Source organism: Saimiri boliviensis, chromosome 16, assembly GCF_048565385.1.
Source record: "Saimiri boliviensis isolate mSaiBol1 chromosome 16, mSaiBol1.pri, whole genome shotgun sequence".
Classification (NCBI taxonomy): Eukaryota; Metazoa; Chordata; class Mammalia; order Primates; family Cebidae; genus Saimiri; species Saimiri boliviensis.
In genome coordinates, this window is record NC_133464.1 from 79,539,479 (window position 1) to 79,560,983 (window position 21,505).

Below are 21,505 nucleotides of genomic sequence, written 5' to 3' on the forward strand. Positions count from 1 at the left end.
TCTCACAAAATGAGGCACCAGTTTCACATATGTTCTTAGGATACATTCCTGAAAGTGAAAATGTTGAGTTATATGAAATAGGTCTTTGCAAACAGTAGAAATATTTTGGCTGTTTTTTTATTTGTATCATTTTTAATTCACACATAATTTTATGTATTTACAGGGCACAGTGATATTTTGATACATTATACACTGTAATCAAATCAGAGTAGCGTATTAGTCACCTCAAATATGTGTCATTTCTATATGTTAGAAATATTCAAAATCCAATCGTCCAGCTCTTTGAGAATATTCAGAAATTGTTGTTAATTATAGACATCTTGTAATGCCATAGAGCACTAGAACTTACTCCTCCTATCTGGATGTACTTTTGTATCCATTAACCAACTTCTTCCTGTACTTCCCTACCCCTTACCCTTCCCTACCTCTAGTGACCACTATTTTACTCTCTCCTTCTATGAGATCAACTTTTTTAGCTTCCACATATTAGTAAGAACATTTGGTATTTATCATTATGTACCTAGCTTATTTCACATAAAATAATGTCCTACAAACTCATCCATGTTACTGCTAGTAACAGAATGCTTGTCTTTTTTATGGCTACATAGTATTCCATTTTGTATATATACCTGTATTAGTCTATTTTGACACTGCTATGAAGAAATACCCAAGATTAGGTAATTTATAAAGAAAAAGAGGTTTGTTTCCAACTTTTTTAGCATCATAACCAATGCTGCATAAAAAGTTCCTGCATGTGTATCTTTGTTGCTTGAGCAAGGATTTTTTGAGAGGTTCTAGAAGTAGAAATACTGGATTACCTGTCACATACATTTAAATTTTCATACATATTCCCAAACTGCTCCAAAAAAGCATACCAATTTATACAAGAGTGTGTTTGTGTACCACATCCTTACCAACTCTGGATGTAATAAATCTTTTTAAAGGTTTATAATCCAGTATGAAAAAGACTATCTCATTTTAAAAACAGAATGTGTCTAGTTATTAGTAAATTTGAATGTCTTTTCTTATGTTTATAGCCATTGACCACTTTGTACTTCTAGTGTATAAAACATTCATACCTTTGCCTATTTTTCAAATTGCTTTTTTCTTGTAATTTTCAGGGGTTGTTAAAACTGCATGTATATTAATACTCTGTTGCAGCACTTTCTATCAGTTTATCATCTTTCTCAACTCTATGATGTCTCTTTATTGCAGAAATTTTAAAATTTTTATGTAATTGTATGTAATTCTGTCATTTAAAAATGTTTCCAGGTTTTATGTCATGCTAAAAAGGCATTCCTTATCCCCCAATTTTAAACTTTCTATTATTTCATCATCAGAAAAAAAATTAAAACATACAATTAAAGTAATTGCCAATTATGCTGTTCAATACAACTTTTTAAAATTTACAGACTTAAAGTCTAACATTTGTTCCAGGAAATAAGTTTTTCTCTCCTGATGCAATAGCAGGCTTTTTTCTTTGAGTGTGTTTCTTCTTTTACCCTTAGCCAAGAAGCTCCAAGCCTCGCTTTGTCACGTTTTTCTCCCTTCTATTACTCAGATTTTTATCTCTACATTTCTGTTATCCTGTGCCCTTTACAGTAAACTATCCTGGATCTTTTCTGACATAAGAAAATGATTAAATGACAAATAAATTAGAAAATGATTAAGCAAATAATAAATAGAAAGTGATTAAATAAATCATCAATAAAACTTATTATATTTAAACTTTTTTTCAGGTCATTCTTTTCTTAATCCATTGTGCCGTGAACTCTTGAACTGCTAAAATTAACTGGAGTCCAGATAATAAGATTATAGGTCTCTCACTCTCATCTAATTACTAGGTTACAAATCCATTTACTTACTTACAAGTCCCCCAAGGGTTAAGGCTGTTCTATCTTTGAATCCAAGTCAGCTGTGCCTTAAAGCAAGCACTCAGATGTTTGTTCAATGAGTGAACCAGAAAATAATCACTCACCAAAAACTCAGATCAGAAATCTAGGTTAAAGGAAACAGCCCAAGAACTTCCAGGTTACATTCTATTGTGAGTGCATATTGACTGGACAACCGGGATAACGGTAATTAATCAGGTGATGCTGACAGGCAAGAGCTCACCCATCATCAGCTTAGAACCACCAAGGGAAGGAGGCAAAGTATCACAGCTGAGAAATGCTTCCAGCAAGGGTTAAAACAACAAGAGTTTGTGTTATCTCAGTAAGTAAAATAACTCAAACACCTCGCAGTCTCAAGAAATCCAATTATTTGGGATTTAATGACGGTCTGCATGCCTACCCTCTACTTTTTAATCAGCTTGATAACAGAACAAGGTAATGTGAAACTAGATTTCATTTTAGAAATTGGACTTTATTTAAGACCAATGGGATACATGCAAAGCTAAAATTCTGTGACAAAATTTACATTTTGGCAACAATGATTTTGAAATACAAGGGGGCCTTAGATGTCAGAGTTGGATGAAACTGAGAAGAGAAAGTCCTGGTCACATTTAAAATGAGGTTTCTGCTTTGTTTTCACAGCTATGTCCTGCCTTGACAACTCAATTCCTTTTTCTCTGGGTTTTTAGGCAATGTGTGTGGCCTTCTATCTGAGCTGGGAAACAAAATGAAGGTCTCTCCCTCGGGGATCTCAGTCTCCTGATAATGAAGAAATCAGGACAAAACATTCCAGACAAGCAAGCCCTATGACCTCAGCCACCTCATGAGGTCGGCAGGACCCAGGCTGATGCAGGTGATCACCTGTGAGCTCAGCTCAAAGGCTGGAGAAGGCGTGGCCACCAGGGGTTGCTGGATGCCTGCCGTGTTCACAGGAAGCCACAGCTGAGGGTCTGCACAGTGGCTGGCATGGGGTCCTCTGCTGTGTAAACAAATCTTTGTTCTAAAACACGCTAGTACCTCTCTACTGAGTCAATGATGCAAAAATGTATAATAAAAAAACAGAGGGCCAGGCGCGGTGGCTCAAGCCTGTAATCCCAGCACTTTGGGAGGCCAAGGTGGGTGGATCACGAGGTCAAGAGATCGAGACCATCCTGGTCAACATGGTGAAACCACGTCTCAACTAAAAATAAAAAAAAAAAATTAGCTGGGCATGGTGGCATGTGCCTGTAATACCAGCTACTCGGGAGGCTGAGGCAGGAGAATTGCCTGAACCCAGGAGGCGGAGGTTGCGGTGAGCCGAGATCGTGCCATTGCACTCCAGCCTGGGTAACAAGAGCGAAACTCCGTCTCAAAAAAAACAAAAAGCAAAAACAAAAAACAGAGGCTTAAGGCACTGTTAAAATTAGTTTCTCGGTAGATTTGAGCCAAGACTCAGGAACTGTCCATGGCATGTCTCACTGGCTCTCCAGTGGCTGGGGCTGCCCCTCACTATGGCCCCTGGGGGAGGAGGCCGCAGGGTTAACAACAGTGGAGAGAGGAAACTAGGAGAGAGGTGTGCTGGGGGTGGCTGACAGCTGCCTCTACTGGGCGGGCTCTGTGATTTGCTATCAGTGCTTAAGAAGCCAACCTTCTCTGGGCAGTTCCACAAAAGACTCGGAACAGGTGGGTTCTCGGGGTACCTGCTGAAGCCCATACTAACAGAAGGGCAAAGGACGTGTCTCTCACTTATCTTAAAAATCTGGTTTGTCTTATTGCTTCATTTTGTGACAACCTGCCACAAGACATAGCTACTTTCTGAGCACTCATTGTGGCAGGTGCTCCCAAATCACTAGGGGATCTCTCATGCATTTGGCAGGTATTTGTTGAAAGCCTGCTTTGTGCCAGGCCCGTTGTTGGTACTAAGAATTTGGGGATGAGCTCAACAGGCACGGCTGCCCGTGTGGGGGCAGACAGACGTTAGCCAGGCGCAGACATCATTAGACAACTAAACTTGTGAGCTGAGCTACAAGGGGAAGAGCCCTGAACAGGCAACATTTAGGTCAAGACCTGAAGGAGAGACAGGTGTTCATCAGAGCAAGGAGAGGAGGAGGGAACAGGTCGTGTGGGAGGGAATGGGGTGTAAGAGATGTTCCCAGCAGACCCACTTACAGGAAAGGGCCACCAAGATGCACCCTGTTTTTAGGAAACTTCCAACTTAAAGGGAACATGACGTAGGACAGATAGCTATCTTTGAACAGGTAAGCAAATATTACGGGTTTATGGACAAAAGCAGTAAAAATAATCACTTAGGCAAAGGCACAGAAAGTATTACAGGAGCTTCTCACTTTTCCTCTCCTAACTTTGGAATTATATAGGCATCTTTTATTGAAGATATGTGGAACCACAGATAAGTTTTTTATTGCAACATGGTTTTCCTCTGCACTAGTGAATGCAGGTGTTTGAGGGGGAAATCCAGGGGATAAAGAAATTTTGATCATGGGCAGAGCAGAATCCGAGGTGTGGTGAGGCAAAGGAAAAACATCAATAAATGCCAACTTTGGAGAGTACATGGTAGGTTTTATTAAAACCCCTCTTCTGCCTATGAGAGACTGGAAGGGGTCTGTACCCTCTAAAATTTCTTCACCTTCCAGTTAACCCTCTACAACTCAAACAGCCTTTATGAAATGCCTACTTTGTTCTGTCCTTTCATTTATGTTAATTCTCAGAGCAATCCCATGGAGTAGGGACGATTATCTGCACACATTTTTTAACTGACTGAGAAATACGAAAAGATTCCTTAATGTTGCTTTGTCCTGAGTCAAATGGTAAGACAGGCGGAGCTGGGCTGGTGCCCACCCAGCCTCTGCGGGAGTGAGGCATTTTCACATCCCATCCTTTAGTCCACACTTGAGCTTTGCCGTTTTTTACAGATAATGAGGCTTTTTAGTCACATATCTGAAAAGCTAAAGCAGTTTATATCACATGCTTCAATTACTGCTTAGTCCTGGAGCTCTGATGAGCATCAGTGGCCTTGAACCAAAATCTTCCACAGTTAAATAGAAAAAGTCTAAAGTCTACTTCAATTTGCTATACAAAAACAGGAGAATGCATTTATTTTTTATAAAGGGTTTTTTTTTTTTTTGCAATATGTAAAGTCAATCCAGAAAAAGTAGTGGTGCAAAACAATCCCTGGGACAGAGCCGATGTGGTTGTTCGACAGCCTCTGAGTCTGCTTAAAATGCAGCAGGTGAAATGCTGAGACCAGGAGTAGGTGTTAATCTGTGACAGTGGATAGGCATCTGGGGAGTGCCCTGCTGTTCTGACATTCTCACTAGAGAACCAGTAGGTACTGGAGGGCAGAATGGGAGTTAACCATATTGTCAAAACTCCCTCAGAATCCATTTCCCAAGTCAAGTGGAGCCTCCAGCCTTAGAAAAATAACAAGGTGGTGCAGCTCCCTTGCAACATCACCCCTCATCCCATGCTGCAGGGCCTGGCTTCCTGCCTGAGTGCCCCCCCGCCACCACCTAATAGGCCTGGCTCCAGTACTTCTTGACTTTTGCCACCTTCACTCCCTCCTTTTCTTGACATTTCTATACACAGAGGCAAGTGTCACTCATTCTAAAAACCAAGAACTTCCTTTGCCCACTTCTCCTTTAAGCTACCACCCTATTCTCCTTCCCTTCCCCTTTACATTCCTCAAGGAACAGTCTAAGCTCATGGCTTCCATTTCCTCAGCTGCTGCCCCTCCCTGTGCTCTGAAAGCTCTTCTTTCTCCAGATGAGCCTTTGCTGCTTCCATTTTGGGGTTAATAAGGCAGCAACTGCAGTTACCTTTGACTTTCCACGTCCTCCCAAGCAAACTCACATCCCCGTTGCCTCCATGGGGCCATGACGATAAGCCCATCAATTCCACATGGAAAGCTCCAACTCAAAACTCTGCTTAGAGCTCTTGGCTTATCCCACCTGACTACTGAACATTGCTAGTTGGAGGTTTCCCAGGCACCTCAAACTCATCTCATCTGAAGCTAAATTTACTGTCTTTCCTCTACACTTGCCCTCCTTTTGCCTTCAGTCTAGTTACTAAGGGCAGTATTAGCCATTCAGCGGCATAAGTGAGGGAGCCTGCAGCCTCCTGCCCAGGCCTGACATGTGTCAGGCTGTACAATAGCTCATTAAAACATCGGTCAACGTTTTAATGATTGTTTCCTTGTACTTCACCATCAGTCTGTGAACGCTGTGGGGACAGGAATCGTGTCTCATCTTTACAGCTCCAGAACATCCTAGCCTGCAGCATGGTACCCAGTAACCTCGTCACTGAATTGGTAAACATGGAGCAACTATTCAATGTGCTTTGGTCTGGAATAGGGAGAAGAGCAATGATCACACTCATAAAAATTTATACCTAGGAGAGCAAGTCTAGTAAATATCAGATGCCTGTAGGACAGCTTGAAAGAATGTCTGAGTTTTCAACAAAGAAAGGGATAGCTCATCATAAGGAACAAGCAAGTTTATGGACCTAAAATTTTGCCTCTGGAGAAAATAACACAGATGTGTTCAGTTAGGGAGGGCTGGGTGAATGTTTACATGCAGTGATTTCAGCTTTTAGGGAAAGGAGCATACTTCTCCTAAAAAATACATTACTTTATGGAAAATGCAAATATGTGGGGTGTGTTTCACCACAGCGCGAGTAGGAAGGACCATGCAGAGGTCAAGGCATCCCCACTTGAACTCCTTCAGGGTAATCTCAAAGACAGCCTGGCCTGAGGCACAAAGCCCTGGGCACCACCCTGCTTAACACCATTTCCCGTTCACACACATGTGATCTATTGGTAATGGACAAACTGCAGCCTGCAGATGGAATTCTAATAGTCCTTAGCTGGATATTTATACTATTATTATAGGAAAAGGACTGGGACCATATACAACATCCACTTCTGGATGCCACTGTGTAACCTTGGACAACTTGTTTCACCTCTCTGAGTCTCACTTTCTGCATTTGCAATAAGTTCCCTGCCTACATCTTAGGGTCTTCGTGAGAACCAAATTAGATTCCGTATATTAGTGTTTCAGTAATACAAAGTGGAAGAAAATTGTTATCAAGAGAGCATGATTTGATGGCTCATGCCTATAATTCCAGCACTCTGGGAGGCCAAGGCGAGTGGGTCAACTGAGGTCAGGAGTTCAAGATCAGCCTGGATAACATGATGAAACCCCATCTCTACTAAAAATACAAAAATTAGCAAGGTATGGTGGTGGGCATCTATAATCCCAGCCACTCAATAGGCTGAGACAGGAGAATGACTTGAACCTGGGAGGTGGAGGTTGCAGTGAGCTGAGATCATGCCACTGCACTCCAGCCTGGGCAACAAAGCCAGACTCTGTAAATAAATAAATACATACATACATACAGAAAATAGTGCATGGCTTTCAGAAATCCCCTATGTAGCAGAAACCACTCAGAAAAGTAATGAAGTACAGTCACACTGCCTGCCTTTCTTTTTCTCAACATTTGAAATATCTTATTTCCATTTAACTTCACTTCCATGAAAACAGCCATTCTCTCTATACATTTTACCATGCTATCATATAACTCTTTAAATAGACAATAACATAGATAGACTAGTCGAGTAAACTTACTGTATTCCATTACCCAGCTTCAACAAAGAGCAATGTGTGGCCAGTGTTGTTTCATCTTTTATATCATAGACTCTGCTCACCACCATCCTAGGTTATTTTGAAGGAAACACCAGATAGAATTTCATATATAAGAATTTCTAAAACATGATTCTTTTAAAAAAACATAGCCACAAACACTATCATCAAACTCAAAATATTAATGATAATTCCTGGGGCCAAGCATGGTGGCTCACACCTGTAATCCCAGCACTTTGGGAGGCCAAGACAGTCAGATCATCCAAGGTCAGGAGTTCGAGACCAGCCTGGCCAACATGGTGAAACCCCATCTCTACTAAAAATACAAAAATTAGCTGGGTGGGATAGAACATGCCTGTAATCCCAGCTATTTGGGAGACAAAGGCAAGAGAATCGCTTGAACTTGGAAGGTAGAGATTTCAGTGAGCTGAGATGGAGCCACTGCACTCAGCCTGGGCGACACAGTGAGACTCCATCTAAAAAAAAAAAAAAAAAATTAACAATTCCTTAATGTCATCATATAGCCAGTGTTCACATTTTCCCAATATCTTCGATTTTTTTTTGAATTTCAAATTTTTGTTCAAATGTTTGTTTGAATTAGGATCTAAAATTATCTCCATACGACTGACTGATACGTTTACGTTTTTGTAACCTACAGGTTCCCACGTCCTCTTTGTTTTCCCTCTTTGTTTGGTTTTTATTTGTCACACTTTGTGTTGTTGCTGCTCTTGCTGAGTTCATCAGTGGATGTTCCTTGAGTCTAGGTTTGCTGACTCAGTCCCCGTGGTGGTTTTAACATGCATTCCTTTGTATTTCTAGTAAATCAGTACTTAAATCCAGATGCTGCACCAAATCCATTTTTTTCCCAAGACTCATTCCCAGGTAATTTGTATACATTTCCATCAGGACAGTTCATAATGGGTGGTGATCCCTCATACTGATGATCATTGCCTTTATCTATGGGACTCATTCATTAGGAGCTGCAGAAAGGCATGTTTTGTCATGTCTTTTGTATTAGCTGGAACACTTTTATAAAGAGAAACTTCCCTCTCACCAGCTATTTGGTTATCTTGAGATAGAGACTGAGTAGGAGAAGTTACTGAAAGGCTTTTCTTTTCCTTTATTTACCATATTTTAAAATAATGAGGTCATTTCCTAGCATCCTCCAATGTGACTAGTTTTGGAGATTTTTGGTTTTCTTTTGTATCATATGTCCTCATTGATGGGTATTAATCCATTGTAAATACTAATCTTACTGATATTCAAACTTTTTTTCAGTTTTTCTTCTTTTTTGTCTTTTTTACCAGTAGGAGCTTATTCCAGTTGATCCTTAAGTCCTTTCAACAGAATCCTCATAGTTTTTATATTCTTCTTAGCCAGCTGGTATGGAAAGATGTTCTAGGATCTACATTTCCTGTCTTAGACCTGAAATGGCTGCTTCTTCAAGGATCCTTCTCTCCCTTTACTGGGAAGTCCATTCAGACATCACAACCTGGGCTCTAGGAGTGCTCATTGCGATTGGTTTAGTCACCACTTACAACTTTCCAACGGATAGATCTGGGAATTTGTTTTTAAAGATAAATATCAGATGAGTTCTGACTTTAACCTATAATACTCCTATCACATTTATCCCACACATTCAGAATAACAGCAGATGCAGAATCACAATACTAACACTACCACCAATAATGTCAAGTTTTCATTGCAGTTCTTTCTGAATCTGGGGTATATACCGTTGGGAATGTGCTTCTCTGTGTGGCGATGCCATTAATGGGATATGCAAGTGCTTCCGTTTGTTTAATTTCATTTTTGAGTTTTAGATAGTATCTGTTAACATTTAATTGTGTAAAATATCTATGTGACTTCAAATCTATAAAACAAGGTGCATTCAAGATAGACCACAGCCCGTATCTCTATTCTCTCCTTTTATTCCTTCTGTCATCCTAAAGGCCATAATTTAAAAAAATTCTTAGCTTATTATTCTATTGCTTTTTTAAAATATAAGTTCATATATAACATTTTCCTATTGTTTAGGTAAAGCATAGTCTACTACATATTTTTTTCTCCATCTTTTATTGCTCAATGACCTCTTGGAAATCACTTGCTAGTAACGTTAATACGTAGAGCTATTTCCCCATTCATATGACAGCTACAGAGTACTGCATCCTGTGGATATACCACAGTGTGTTCAGTAAGACCCCTATTAATGGACCTTTGAGCTGTTTTCTGTCTTTTTCTACTTCAGACAGTGCTGCAATGAATCACTTCACGCACTGTATTCTTGTCAGTCTACCTTTGGGAAAGACTCCTCGGGGTGAGACTATTATGTCAAAGAATAAACGCATGTATCATTTTGTTAGATACTGCCAAACTCTTCTTCCTAGTTGTATCATTTTACATTCCCATCGAAAATGTATGAGAATGCCTGTTTCCTGGCAGCCTCACAAATAGAATATGTTGCCAAACTTCTGGATTTTTGCCAGTATAATTGCTAGGGTACTTATTTACTTATTTATTTACTACACCTTAAGTTCTGGGGCTCATGTGCAGGTCGTGCAGGTCTGTTACACAGGTGTACACGTGCCATGGTAGTGGTTTGCCACACCTATCGCCCCGTTATCGACATTAGGTATTCCTCCTAATTGGTAGGGTATTGTAATCCACTGTAGTTTCACTAGTTTTTCTTATCAGTGAGGCTGACTGTTATCCTTTCATATGGCTAAGAGCCCTTTGCCTTTCTTTTTCTAAGAACTGTCTTTTCAAATTCCTAACCCATTTTTCCACAAGTGGCTCACAAAGTGTAGTCCCTAGTCTAGAGGCACCACCTGGGAATTTGTTAGAAATGCGAATTCTTGATCCCCAAACCAAACTTACTGAACCAGTAACTCTGGGGATGGGGCCCAGTAATTTGTGTTTTGACAAACCCTGCAGGTGGCACTGATACACTAAAGAAACACTGAGAAACACTGGGCTATAGGGTTGATTCAACAACTGTGTTTTAACTTACCATAGGGTTGTCTAATTATTTTCTAATTAAACCAAGGCCAAACTGTTAATAAATTGTAGCTGAAAGATTCAAATGTCATGCGATATCCATCCATTCATTTGTTGATTCAATAATTAACAAATAGATATTAAATACCTACTGTGAGTCAGTCACTGTGACAGGCAATGAGGATGCTGTGTTAAAATAGACACAGTCACCACCCCCAGAAGCTTGCCTTCCCCTGGGGAAGAACAAAACTAAAGGAACCAAGTTAAGTCTTAGCAAAGGGAACTGGAAGGTGCTGCTAGGGCAAGTGCCTCTAGCTAGTCTAGTGGTCAGGGGGATGCAAAGTAAAATATCTGGGATAATACTTCACTTCCATCAAGTGGACCAAAATTCTAGAAAAGATAACACCTATTCCTAGCAGGGTTGGGGCAGAGCCTCTCCAAAAGGCAATATATTGATATCTATGAATGCATCAAACAAAGCAACACCACTCCAGGGAACTGATCCCATAGAAACAATGCCACCCACTCAAGGCTGTTTATTGCAGCATTGTTTGTTGTGGCAAATACTGGTTGCAAAGTGAATACCCACCAGTGATGGAATGATTGAATAAATCACCGTATATCCACACCATGCAGCCATCGAAAAGAATGAGCCCTACCATTGCCAAGGGTATTTCTATGATCTACACTAAGTAAGGAAACCAACAGGTAGAAAAATGGATATAATGCAATCTCATTCAAAAATACCTATAAAACCCATTTGTTTACATATATATATATATATATATATATATATATATATATATATATACACATTGATTACAATGATACACTGATGCAAGCATAGAAAACATTTGAAGGAATAAACACTGATATGGATGAGCCGTTATGGTGAATTAGGGCCCAATGTTCATTCAACGCCTTCAATAGTGCAGAAAAAGAAAAGCTAGGAACAAGATGCACAGACAACCCTGCAGGCCAACAGATGCATTTGCGGGAGGGATGGGAACAGAAGTGCAGCAGGGGCCACACGGGTGCTGCCTCGGCACTTTCTGCTGATAAGCATCTGTGCTAGTTATACCTTGGAATCAGCTGAATTCTGCATGTCCAGCTACTAGCTTTGTGGGTACATATAGGAGGGGAATGGGGATCAGTTTTGCTGGCCTGAACCCTGCAGGCACAGCGTGGCTCTAGAGCCAACCCTGCCATGGAAGCAGTGGATCCATCCCTAGATCCTAGCTTTGGAGATGTGTGCTTAGAACCAGCAGGGCATGGAGCTCCTGGACTGTTGCAGGGATAGCGTGCTTCTCTCTGAGGTTCTGGGGCTCATTACTGGAGGCGCAGCCTGGAGCTTGCTCCTACAGTCCTTGCAATGATATTGTGAGCACCCGCTTCCCTGAGCCAAATGCCAGTTTGCTTAAAATAGCTTGGTTCTTGCTTTCTGAGAAGGAAACTGTGTGATTCAAAGGGTTACCAGTCAGGGGAAGAGTGAGAGGCAGTTATGAGAATTTAAACATGAATATATGAAAGTGCCTTAAAAGCAGTGGTATTATTCTTAACTATCATTTAATCAATCATCCCTTCTAAATAACTGATGTACACAGTGACTTTCAAAAGACTTTTTATCAATGCAGAAAGGGCACTCCACCATGGAGCCTCGCCAAGGCACAAAGTCTTACCAGCGGGTGTGGAAGTGGGTTTTGGTGCCGGAAGTAAACTCCTGCGGGGTGCTGTCACACTGGAGGATGCTGGAGGGGCCACCCGGCTGGCCCCCTTGGGTATGTCCTTAGAAGGCAGAGATGCCTTCAGAACTGGCTGTTCTTCATTCCCCAAGGTTGAACCTGTGGGAGGGAGACAGCATGTTAATTATACCTTCATGAAAAATGGATGGATCCCTCACCATTTGCACTAGCCAACCAATCCTACCGCTGTCATCTGCTTTAGAATTTGATCTGATTCTTAGTGAGTGACCTTGAAAAGTATTTTCCTGGAACCCTATTTGAAAAAGAACTCCCTTTAGTCACTGAATAAATGTCTGTCACACAAACCCTGTGTACTAAAAGGGGCTCCACAAAAGCCAGGAGCAGCCTACATGCATGCACATGCACATGCACACACGCACACACACGCACACACACGCACACACACACATACACACAGTTTGCTTATGTGTATGTGCAAATGTATGTGTATATAATAAACACTTTTGAAAACTCAGAGAATAAATAGCCTATTTTTTTGAAATACAGTGTAAGTGACCCAGGAGAAGTGAGAATAGGAAAATACACATGTACCATGAGCCCAAGAATTCTATTCAGAGCTCCCTGAAAAACCCTGCTCATTTGACCTGCAGAAGAGGAGGCTTGGGATAAAGGTAGAGGGGTATGGAGCCTGGGGACAGAGAATCCCTCTGAAACTCAAGAAAGGTTTCTGTCTGAAAAGCTGAGGCCTCACCAAACTGGGAGGACCCTGAATTAGAACCTAGTGCTTCCAAGGTAGAAAACATTACTGATAATTGCAGTTTACTAATCAATTTAGAAACAGCCTCTTTGTTTATAATCCACTGCTGAAGATATGGCATATTGGGACTGTGTTCATGTAAAATTTAAATATGCAAAGTTGTTTGGCCTAAACTTTTCCTCTATATCTTTCTAAACCTTGTGGTTAATACATTTTCAATCTCTTAAAGACAATGACATCACTATCTATTCTCTGTTAGAGGGTAAGTCTTCTAAATATACTTCTGAGTACAGCTGCGAGGCTAATCTATTAATTTAGAGAGCCTGAATATACAGAGATTACCACTAGTTTGGAATGAAACAGTCCAGTGGTTGGAACATGACCATCTACCATGAAAAATAAGCCACGACAGTTGGAAGAAGTACACAGCATTTTAGTAAAGGATTATATTTTTTGTTTTTATCCTTTTCAAAGGTTAGTCTGAACATTCTATTTAGATAAGGTCTGCATAAAAATGAAAACATTATTAAAATGGCTTTAGTGTTCGTAACATCCAGGCATTTTGGTCAACCATTTAGAGTGAGAGATTGTTGCTTTTCTCCCTCTTAACACATGAAATTCTGTTTGAAATTGTGGAGATTTCTGTTGTTTCCAAAGAAAAGCACATTTAGGAAGGAATCAAAGAATGTACTATTTCTTAAAACAGTATCTATGCCCTATAGTTCTTTTAAGATGTTGTGCAACGTTTTTTAAAATGTTCTACATAGAACTAAGAGAATGTATTTGACCTATGCAAAGAGAACAAATGCATTGAAACTCCACTGAAAGGATCTGCACTGTATCCTGGGTGTCAGATAAAAAATAATGTAGATAACAAGGCATGTTTGATGCAAACCTAGCCAGGAAAAGCAACACCATGAACTTGCAAAACAGTGAGCCTCAGCTTCTGAATTATCCAGTGGATGTACCAGTCCAGTGCTAGAACTCAGAGAATCTCTCAGGAGCTGAATGATATTTCACATGGGGCATGGCTCAACCACTAGAAATATTTCACAAGTAATTATCTAATGTCTAGCCTCCTGCTGACACATTGCCAGAATAATCTATTCACTGAAATGTGTAGCAGAAGCTGAATTGAGCCCAAAACCTCACACACAGTCTTTTATTTAACAATTTATTAAAATTTCTTAGGAAGAGAAATATTTTGTATCATCTGTAGAGTTCAAATGCCCTTTTATCAAATCCTCTTGCATCTGGCATCATTCTCTTACATGAAATTTATTATTCTGTGAACACGTCAATTTAGAGATTTGGCTGCTCTCCAGGCCGGGAAGTAATTCATCTGTTTGAAGTACAAGTATCAGGGAACTATGTACTTCCCTCTGAGGGAGGGCTTGAATTACCAAGAAACAAAATAATATAAAACACTATTCTTATCTATTATTGTGGGAGACAGCTGGCAATAAACAGTTCCACTCTTTGAAAACTGGCTTAAGTTGGCTGGTAATTAAAGACGCATTATTCAGTAAATGAAAAGTATTCTGAATTTGGAAGTAGCTGTTGAATTCTATAAATGTTCCAAGTGCTTCACAATAATGCTGACAACATTAAACCATTGCTTGGTGAGAGGAAGAAAACAACTGGAAATAAACTGCTTGTGTGAGCCAGAAAAATGTTCTGGAGAACTCAGCCAGTAAAGTGGTTCACATGGCTAATTCAGGCTTTTTATTCCCAACCAATCTGAACCGACTCCAGCCTAAACAACCTAGGAAATTCACCTACCCTTCCACTTGATCACAGTGCAGCAGAAGCATCAGCAAGGTGGTTAATGGCACAGATCTGGGAGCAAGATGGCCAGGGTATGAATACCACGCCCTCTACCTCCCGCCTCTCTGCATCACAGTTTCTTCATTCATAAGCGGGGATAATGATAATCTACCTCACAGAGCTGTTGTGGGAATTAAAAGAGCGAATGCCAGGAAATGTTTTAAAAAGTAAAAGTAAGAATTGATATGAAAAAACACTCAGTGTCTGATATATAGTATGCTCTATGGGTTAGTTATTAATGTACATGCTAATTTTAAGTTCTGTGGCTAAGTCATTACAACACATCGTTTTTTTGTGTGGAAAAACCACTTGGAAAGTATTCAAGGATTAATACCAGATGGGCTGTTTGAAGTGAGAAGAAAGAAGAGGACTGAGGTAAGTCTGATAACACCTGTAGGATGAAAGACTAAAGAGAAGAGTGAGAGTTTGATTGTCTTAAAAATATATAGTAAACTATTCCAGTCATAGAAAAAGGTGAGGATAATAAAACAACTGACCATCAAGCTTAAGAAGTGTAAAATGACCTGGGAAAAGAGGCGGTTATGAGTTCTGCCACAGCAGACTTAAATGTACCTGCCAGCAGCTCTGAATGGAACAACGGAGCTCCCAGCATAGCACCTGAGCTCTGATAACAGACAGACTGTTCTCCTCAAGCACCTCCCTGACCCCCGTATATACAAAGGGGCACCTCATAAAGGAGAGCTCTAGCTGACATCTAGTGGGTATCCTTCTAGGATGAAGATAACAGAAGAAGAAAGTGGCTGTACCCCTTGCTATTCTGCAGCCCCTGTGGGCAATTCCCAAGCAAGCAAGGTCTGGAGTGGACCTCCAGCAGTCCTGCAGCAAAGGGGCCTGACAGATAGAAGGACAACTAAAAAATAAAAGAAACAGCTTCAACATCAACAAAAAGTACGTCCACTCAGAGACCCCATCTGAAAGTCACCAATTACAAAGACCACAGGGAGATAAATCCACAAAGATGGGAAGAAACCAGTGAAAAAAGAATGAAAACACCAAAAACCAGAAGGCCTCACCTCCTCCAAGAGATCACAGCTCCTCACCAGCAAGGGAACAGAGTGGATGGAGAATGAGTCTGATGAATTGACAGAAGCAGGCTTCAGAAGCTGGGTAATAACAAACTTTTCTGAGCTAAAAGAACATGTTCTAATCCAATGCAAAGAAACTAAGAACCTAGAAAAAAGGTTAGACGAAATGCTAACAAGAATGAACAGCTTAGAGGAGAATATAAATAGGGCTGAAAAAGAACACAAGAACTTCTTGAAGCATGCACAAGTTTCAACAGCTGAATTGACCAAGCAAAAGAAAGGATATCAGGGATTGAAGATCAACTCAATGAAATAAAATGAGAAGGCAAGATAAGAGAAAAAAAAAGAGTGAAAATAAATGAATGAAGCCTCCAAGAAATATGAGATTATGTGAAAAGACATCATCTACGTTTGATAGGTGTACTCGAATGTGATGGAGAGGATGATTCCAAGATGGAAAATACTCTTCAGGATATTATCCTGGAGAACTTCCCCAACCTAGCCAGTCAGGCCAACATTCAAGTCCAGGAAATCTGGAGAATACCACAAAGATATTCCTCAAGAAGAGCAACCCCAAAGCACATAATTGTCAGATTCACCAGGGTTGAAATGAAGAAAAAAATGCTAAGGGCAGCCAGAGAGAAAGGTTGGGTTACCCACAAAGGGAAGCCCATCAGACTCACAGTGGACATCAAATTAGTTCAACCACTGTGGAAGACAGTGTGGCATTTCCTCAAGGATCTAGAAATAGAAATTCCATTGGACTCAGCAATCCCGTTACTGGGTATATACCCAAAGGATTATAAATCATTCTATTATAAAGATACATGCACACGTATGTTCCTTGTGGCACTGTTTACAATAGCAAAGACCTGGAACCAACCCAAATGCCCATTGATGATAGACTGGACAAGGAAAATGTGGCACGTAGACACGCATATACACTATGCAGCCATAAAAAATGATGAGCTCATGTCCTTTGTAGCGACATGGATGAATCTGGAAACCATCATTCTCAGCAAACTGACACAAGAACAGAAAAATCAAACACTGCATGTTCTCACTCATAGGCGGGTACCGAACAATGAGAACACATAGACACGGGTGGGGGAGCATCACACATTAGGGTTTGCTGGGGGCAGTTATGAGAGGGACAGCAGGAAGTGGGGAGGTTGGGGACGGATAACACAGGGAGAAATGCCAGATATAGGTGATGGGGGGATGGAAGCAGCAAACCACCTTGTCATGCATGTACCTATACAACAACTCTGCATGATCTGCACATGTACCCCAGAACCTAAAGTACAATTAAAAAAAAAAGTCAAGGGACAAAAATTATGATATAATCCCATGGGGAACAAAATACATAGGCTATAGTTCTATCCTTGATGTGTTTAAAATACTCCTCAATTTAGTAAGCTAAGTACAGAGGATTTATTTCTTAACATGAAAAAGATGGGAAATTAAAGTCAGGACTAACTCAAGTATACCAATAATCATTAATATTACTTAACATTAGTCTAGGAGTTCTAGTCAATGCAATGGAACAAGATAATAAAATAAAATGGTTTAAATATGGGAAAGGAGGAAATAAATTTATCAATATTTCCAGCTAATGTGATTAACTACAAAAACACGTGTAAATTGATAAGCAAATATATTAACACTAATAATAGTTTGATAACTTGTGCATTTATCTGAATATATTAAATCTAATTTCTGTAGATAGTTACAATAAACACATAAAATGTACTAAAAATAGCTATTCACAAAGTGCAAAAATAGAAGAACATTTAAGAATAAATTAAATAAACAATGTAGAGAACCTAAATGTAAAAATTAAAAGAATAAAAGAACAGGCTTGTTTGTTTGTTTGGGTATTTTTTGTTTTTCAATAGAATGAAATCTTGAATGGCAACATAAATAATAGTAAGATGTAAAGATTTTTAAAATGAAAATGTATTTTATAAAAGTATAAAACATCACCAAATCCATTGACAGTGAAAAATTGCTGGGACAGAGGGAAGTTTGCTCAACTTTCCTGCATATTCAAAATTGCTTTACCACATTACTTGTTGCAGTTTACACTAATCACAGGTAGTAAATGTAGCATTACTGAATTTTAATTTTGGCAACTGGTTTAATTTTATTAACTGGTTTTAATTTATACATTTCTGACTGGTAAGGAGACTGAAGTTTTTTTCACATAGTTACTGACTATTTAAGTTTTTCCCTTCCATAAGATCCCCACTCATAACTTTTGCCCATAATTGAGGTGGTTAGCCTTACTTCTTTGAAGAGTCTGGACACATTTTTATTGGATTCTATATTGGATATCAGTATATTGGATATTGATATTATTTCAAATACTCTCCTAGTCTTTCACTTGTCTTCACCCTATGGTGCCTTTATTCAGAATGTTCGCATTTTAATGCAATTGATTTGCTTCAGTCTTTCCCTCCTGATTTGTACTTTGCCTGTCTTAGACTTTCATTCTCTCTCCTGAAATCATAAAGATGTTCTCCTATGTACTGTTTGAAAAGTTCTAAAGTTCTGTTTTCACATTTACATCATCAATCCACCTAGAATGGTACATGGGGAAGAGACTGAATTTGTTGGTGTTATTTTCTGCATAGCAGCCTGCTGTCCCAGGCCTGTATATTACACAGTCTAACATCTTTGCAGTATCTGCCGAGCCAGCTGTTATATGCCCAGTTGCCATTCAAACATGATTTATTGAGGCAGACCCACCCACAAACAATCCCAAAATTTCAATACTTAACAGCAGTTTAGTTTGTGATCATGAATTATCTCCCACAGGTGCTCAAGATGGGTTGTTGCCTTGCACACTGTCCTTGGGAGAACTTAGGGACCAAAGCACTCTTCATCTTGAGATTCTGCCCTACTCTGGATCTCTTGAGAACTTAACATTCAGCTGGTAGACAGAGGAAAATGAACTGTTCACAGGAAGATTTCATGGACCATGCCTGGGAATGGCGCATATCACTTCTGCCTTCAATCTACTGGCTGGAACTCAGCAACAAGAGCCGGAAAGGGAGGCTGGGAAATGTAGTTTAGTTTATGTCCAGGGGAAAAGGGAGTGGTTTGATGAGCAAATTTCCACTGTCTGCCACTTGAAGCTCCATTTCTGAGTTCTCTATTCCATTTCATTGGTCTATCTGTCTATCACTGTGCCAATGCCATGCTGCATTTATTCACTACAATGTAAGACCAGTCCTGGTATACTAAATCTGCATAAGACAAATATCCCAACCTTGATCTTTTATTTTAAAAATTGTCTTAACTATCTTTGGCCCTTTACTTTTGCACATAAGTTCTAGAATCAGCTTGTTAAGTTCCATGAAAATGTCAACATTTTCAATGGACACAATTAAGTCTTCTTTTTCCAACTGCAACATAATTGAAAGAGGAGCAAGCACAGATGTAGAATCAGCAAACATGCTGAGTAATAATTATACCCTAGGACCATGTTACATGATAGAGATACAAAGAAGGCTTAGTATCATGAAAAAATAAACATCAAAACAAGTGGCTCCAAAGAAGGGCAGTACTACTTCACAGGAGATCAACATTTATGAGAATATTTTACACTAGGCAATGTTAGCATTTAGTGGGTAGGGCTGTCAATACCTCTGTTTAGAAGATATGCAGAAATGTAAGACCATGGAGAACAGAGGTTAATAACTGTCAGCTGAAGGGTATGATGTAGGGAGAAAAGGCATTTCCAATAAACAATTATATGTCATTGAGAGACTTTCCCTATACTATTCTTTTCGTGTTTTTTTTTTTTTTTTTTTTTTTTTTTTTTGAGACAGAGTCTTCCTCTGTCACCCAGGCTGGAGTGCAGCGGTGTGATCTTGGCTCACTACAACCTCTCCCTCCTGGGTTCCAGTGATTCTCCTGTCTCAACCTCCCAAGTAGCTGGGAGTAGAGGCGCCTGCCACCACACCCAGCTGATTTTTGTATTTTTAGTAGAGACAGGGTTTCACCATATTGGCCAGGCTAGTCTTGAACTCCTGATCTCAGGTGATCTGCCTGCCTCGGCCTCTCAAAGTGCTAGGATTATAGGTGTGAACCACTGTGCCTGGCCCCCTACACTATTCTTAAATATTGAGCTTGTTGGCCAGCTCATTCTCCTTAATTCCCTTCCTGTGCTCATGGCAGTGGGACCCTCTGCTTCCATCATACAGTTTTTCCCAAAGGATGAAGGTATTCTACTGCTCATGGGAACTAAAGGACTACAGCCTCTCGCTTCTATCAATAGTAGTCATCTTGTTTAGATATCTGAATCATAACATCACCAACTTACCATTTGGAAGGTAAGATTTCCTTCATTAGAGTGAAATAAAAGGTATATAATAATCAAAAAATTACAAGGTTATATATTCTGTATGATTATAGAATCCATCTGGGTCCAGTTCAATATATAAACCAAATCTCTATACAATTTTCTCATTAAACTGTTAGGACAAACATGCTCTTTCAGCATCAAATCCTTGGGGAAGGCGATCTTATTCTTCCTCCAGGGACAGTTCCTACAGTTCATTCCTCACAGTGTGTGGATACCCTGAGCTATCAATTGCATCTATCAAAATCTCATGGAGTTGAACTCCTACCTCAAATCATAATTTGTTTTAAATTACAAAAAACAAATTAAAAATAGATCTTAGACCTAAATGTAAGAGCTAAAAACACAAAACTCTTAGAAGAAAACATAGGTGTAAATCTGAACTGTCTCGGATTAGGCAATGATTTCTCATATGCAATACCTAAAGTTCAAACAAGTTGAGAAGGAGACATATATCCCACTCTTAAGAAAAGAAATTAGTGTATTGAAGAGAACTCTGCATTACCATGTTTGTTGCAACATTATTCACAACAGCCAAAATCTGGAAGCCACCTAAGTGTCCATCAATAGGTGAATGGATAAAGAAAATGCAGTACATCTATACGATGGAGAACTATTCAGTCATGAAAAAAGAATGGGGCCCTGTCATTTGCAACAACAGGGATGGAACTGGAGGTCATTATATCAAGTGAAGTAAGCCAGGCACAGAAAGACAAACTTCCCATGTTCTCAGTTGTCTATGGGAGCTAAAAATCAACTGAACACTATAGAGAAGGACAGTTACTAGAGGCTGGAAGGGTAGTTGGGGGTGGGAGCAGAGGGAGCAGGGATGGTTAATGGGTACAAAAAAATAGAATAAATAAGACCTAGTATTTACTAGGATAACAGGGTGACTATAATTAAAATAATTTAATTATACATTTTAAAAATAACTAAAAGAGTATAACTGGATTGTTTATAACACAAAGAATAAATGTTTGAGGTAACGGATACCCGATTTACCTGATTTGATTATAATGCATTGCATGCCTGTATCAAAATATCTCATGTAACCCATAAACATGTATAAGTTTCAGTTTTCTTGGGCATATACTTAGGAGCAGAACTGCTAAATCAGATGGTAACTCTATGTTTAACATATTGATGAGCTACCAATTTTTTTTTGCCAAAGTGGCTGTGCCATTTTACATACCCACAGCAATGTATGAAGATCCCAGTTTCTAGATCTAAGTATCTACAAAAATTAAAAACACAAATATTCAAAAAGTTTCTAAATCTCAAAAA

The 21,505-nt window shown here is 39.6% G+C and overlaps 1 protein-coding gene across 4 annotated transcripts in view; it reads right to left on the reverse strand.

The window, feature by feature from the left end:
* MTUS2 (microtubule associated scaffold protein 2) overlaps positions 1-21,505 on the reverse strand; it is a 679,146-nt gene that overhangs the window by 200,048 nt on the left and 457,593 nt on the right. For all 4 annotated transcript variants that reach the window (XM_074387901.1, XM_039473210.2, XM_074387899.1 and 1 more), the window contains one exon: positions 12,199-12,360. In XM_074387901.1, coding sequence (XP_074244002.1) covers positions 12,199-12,360 — 162 coding nt within the window. The remainder of the gene's footprint in view (positions 1-12,198; positions 12,361-21,505) is intronic.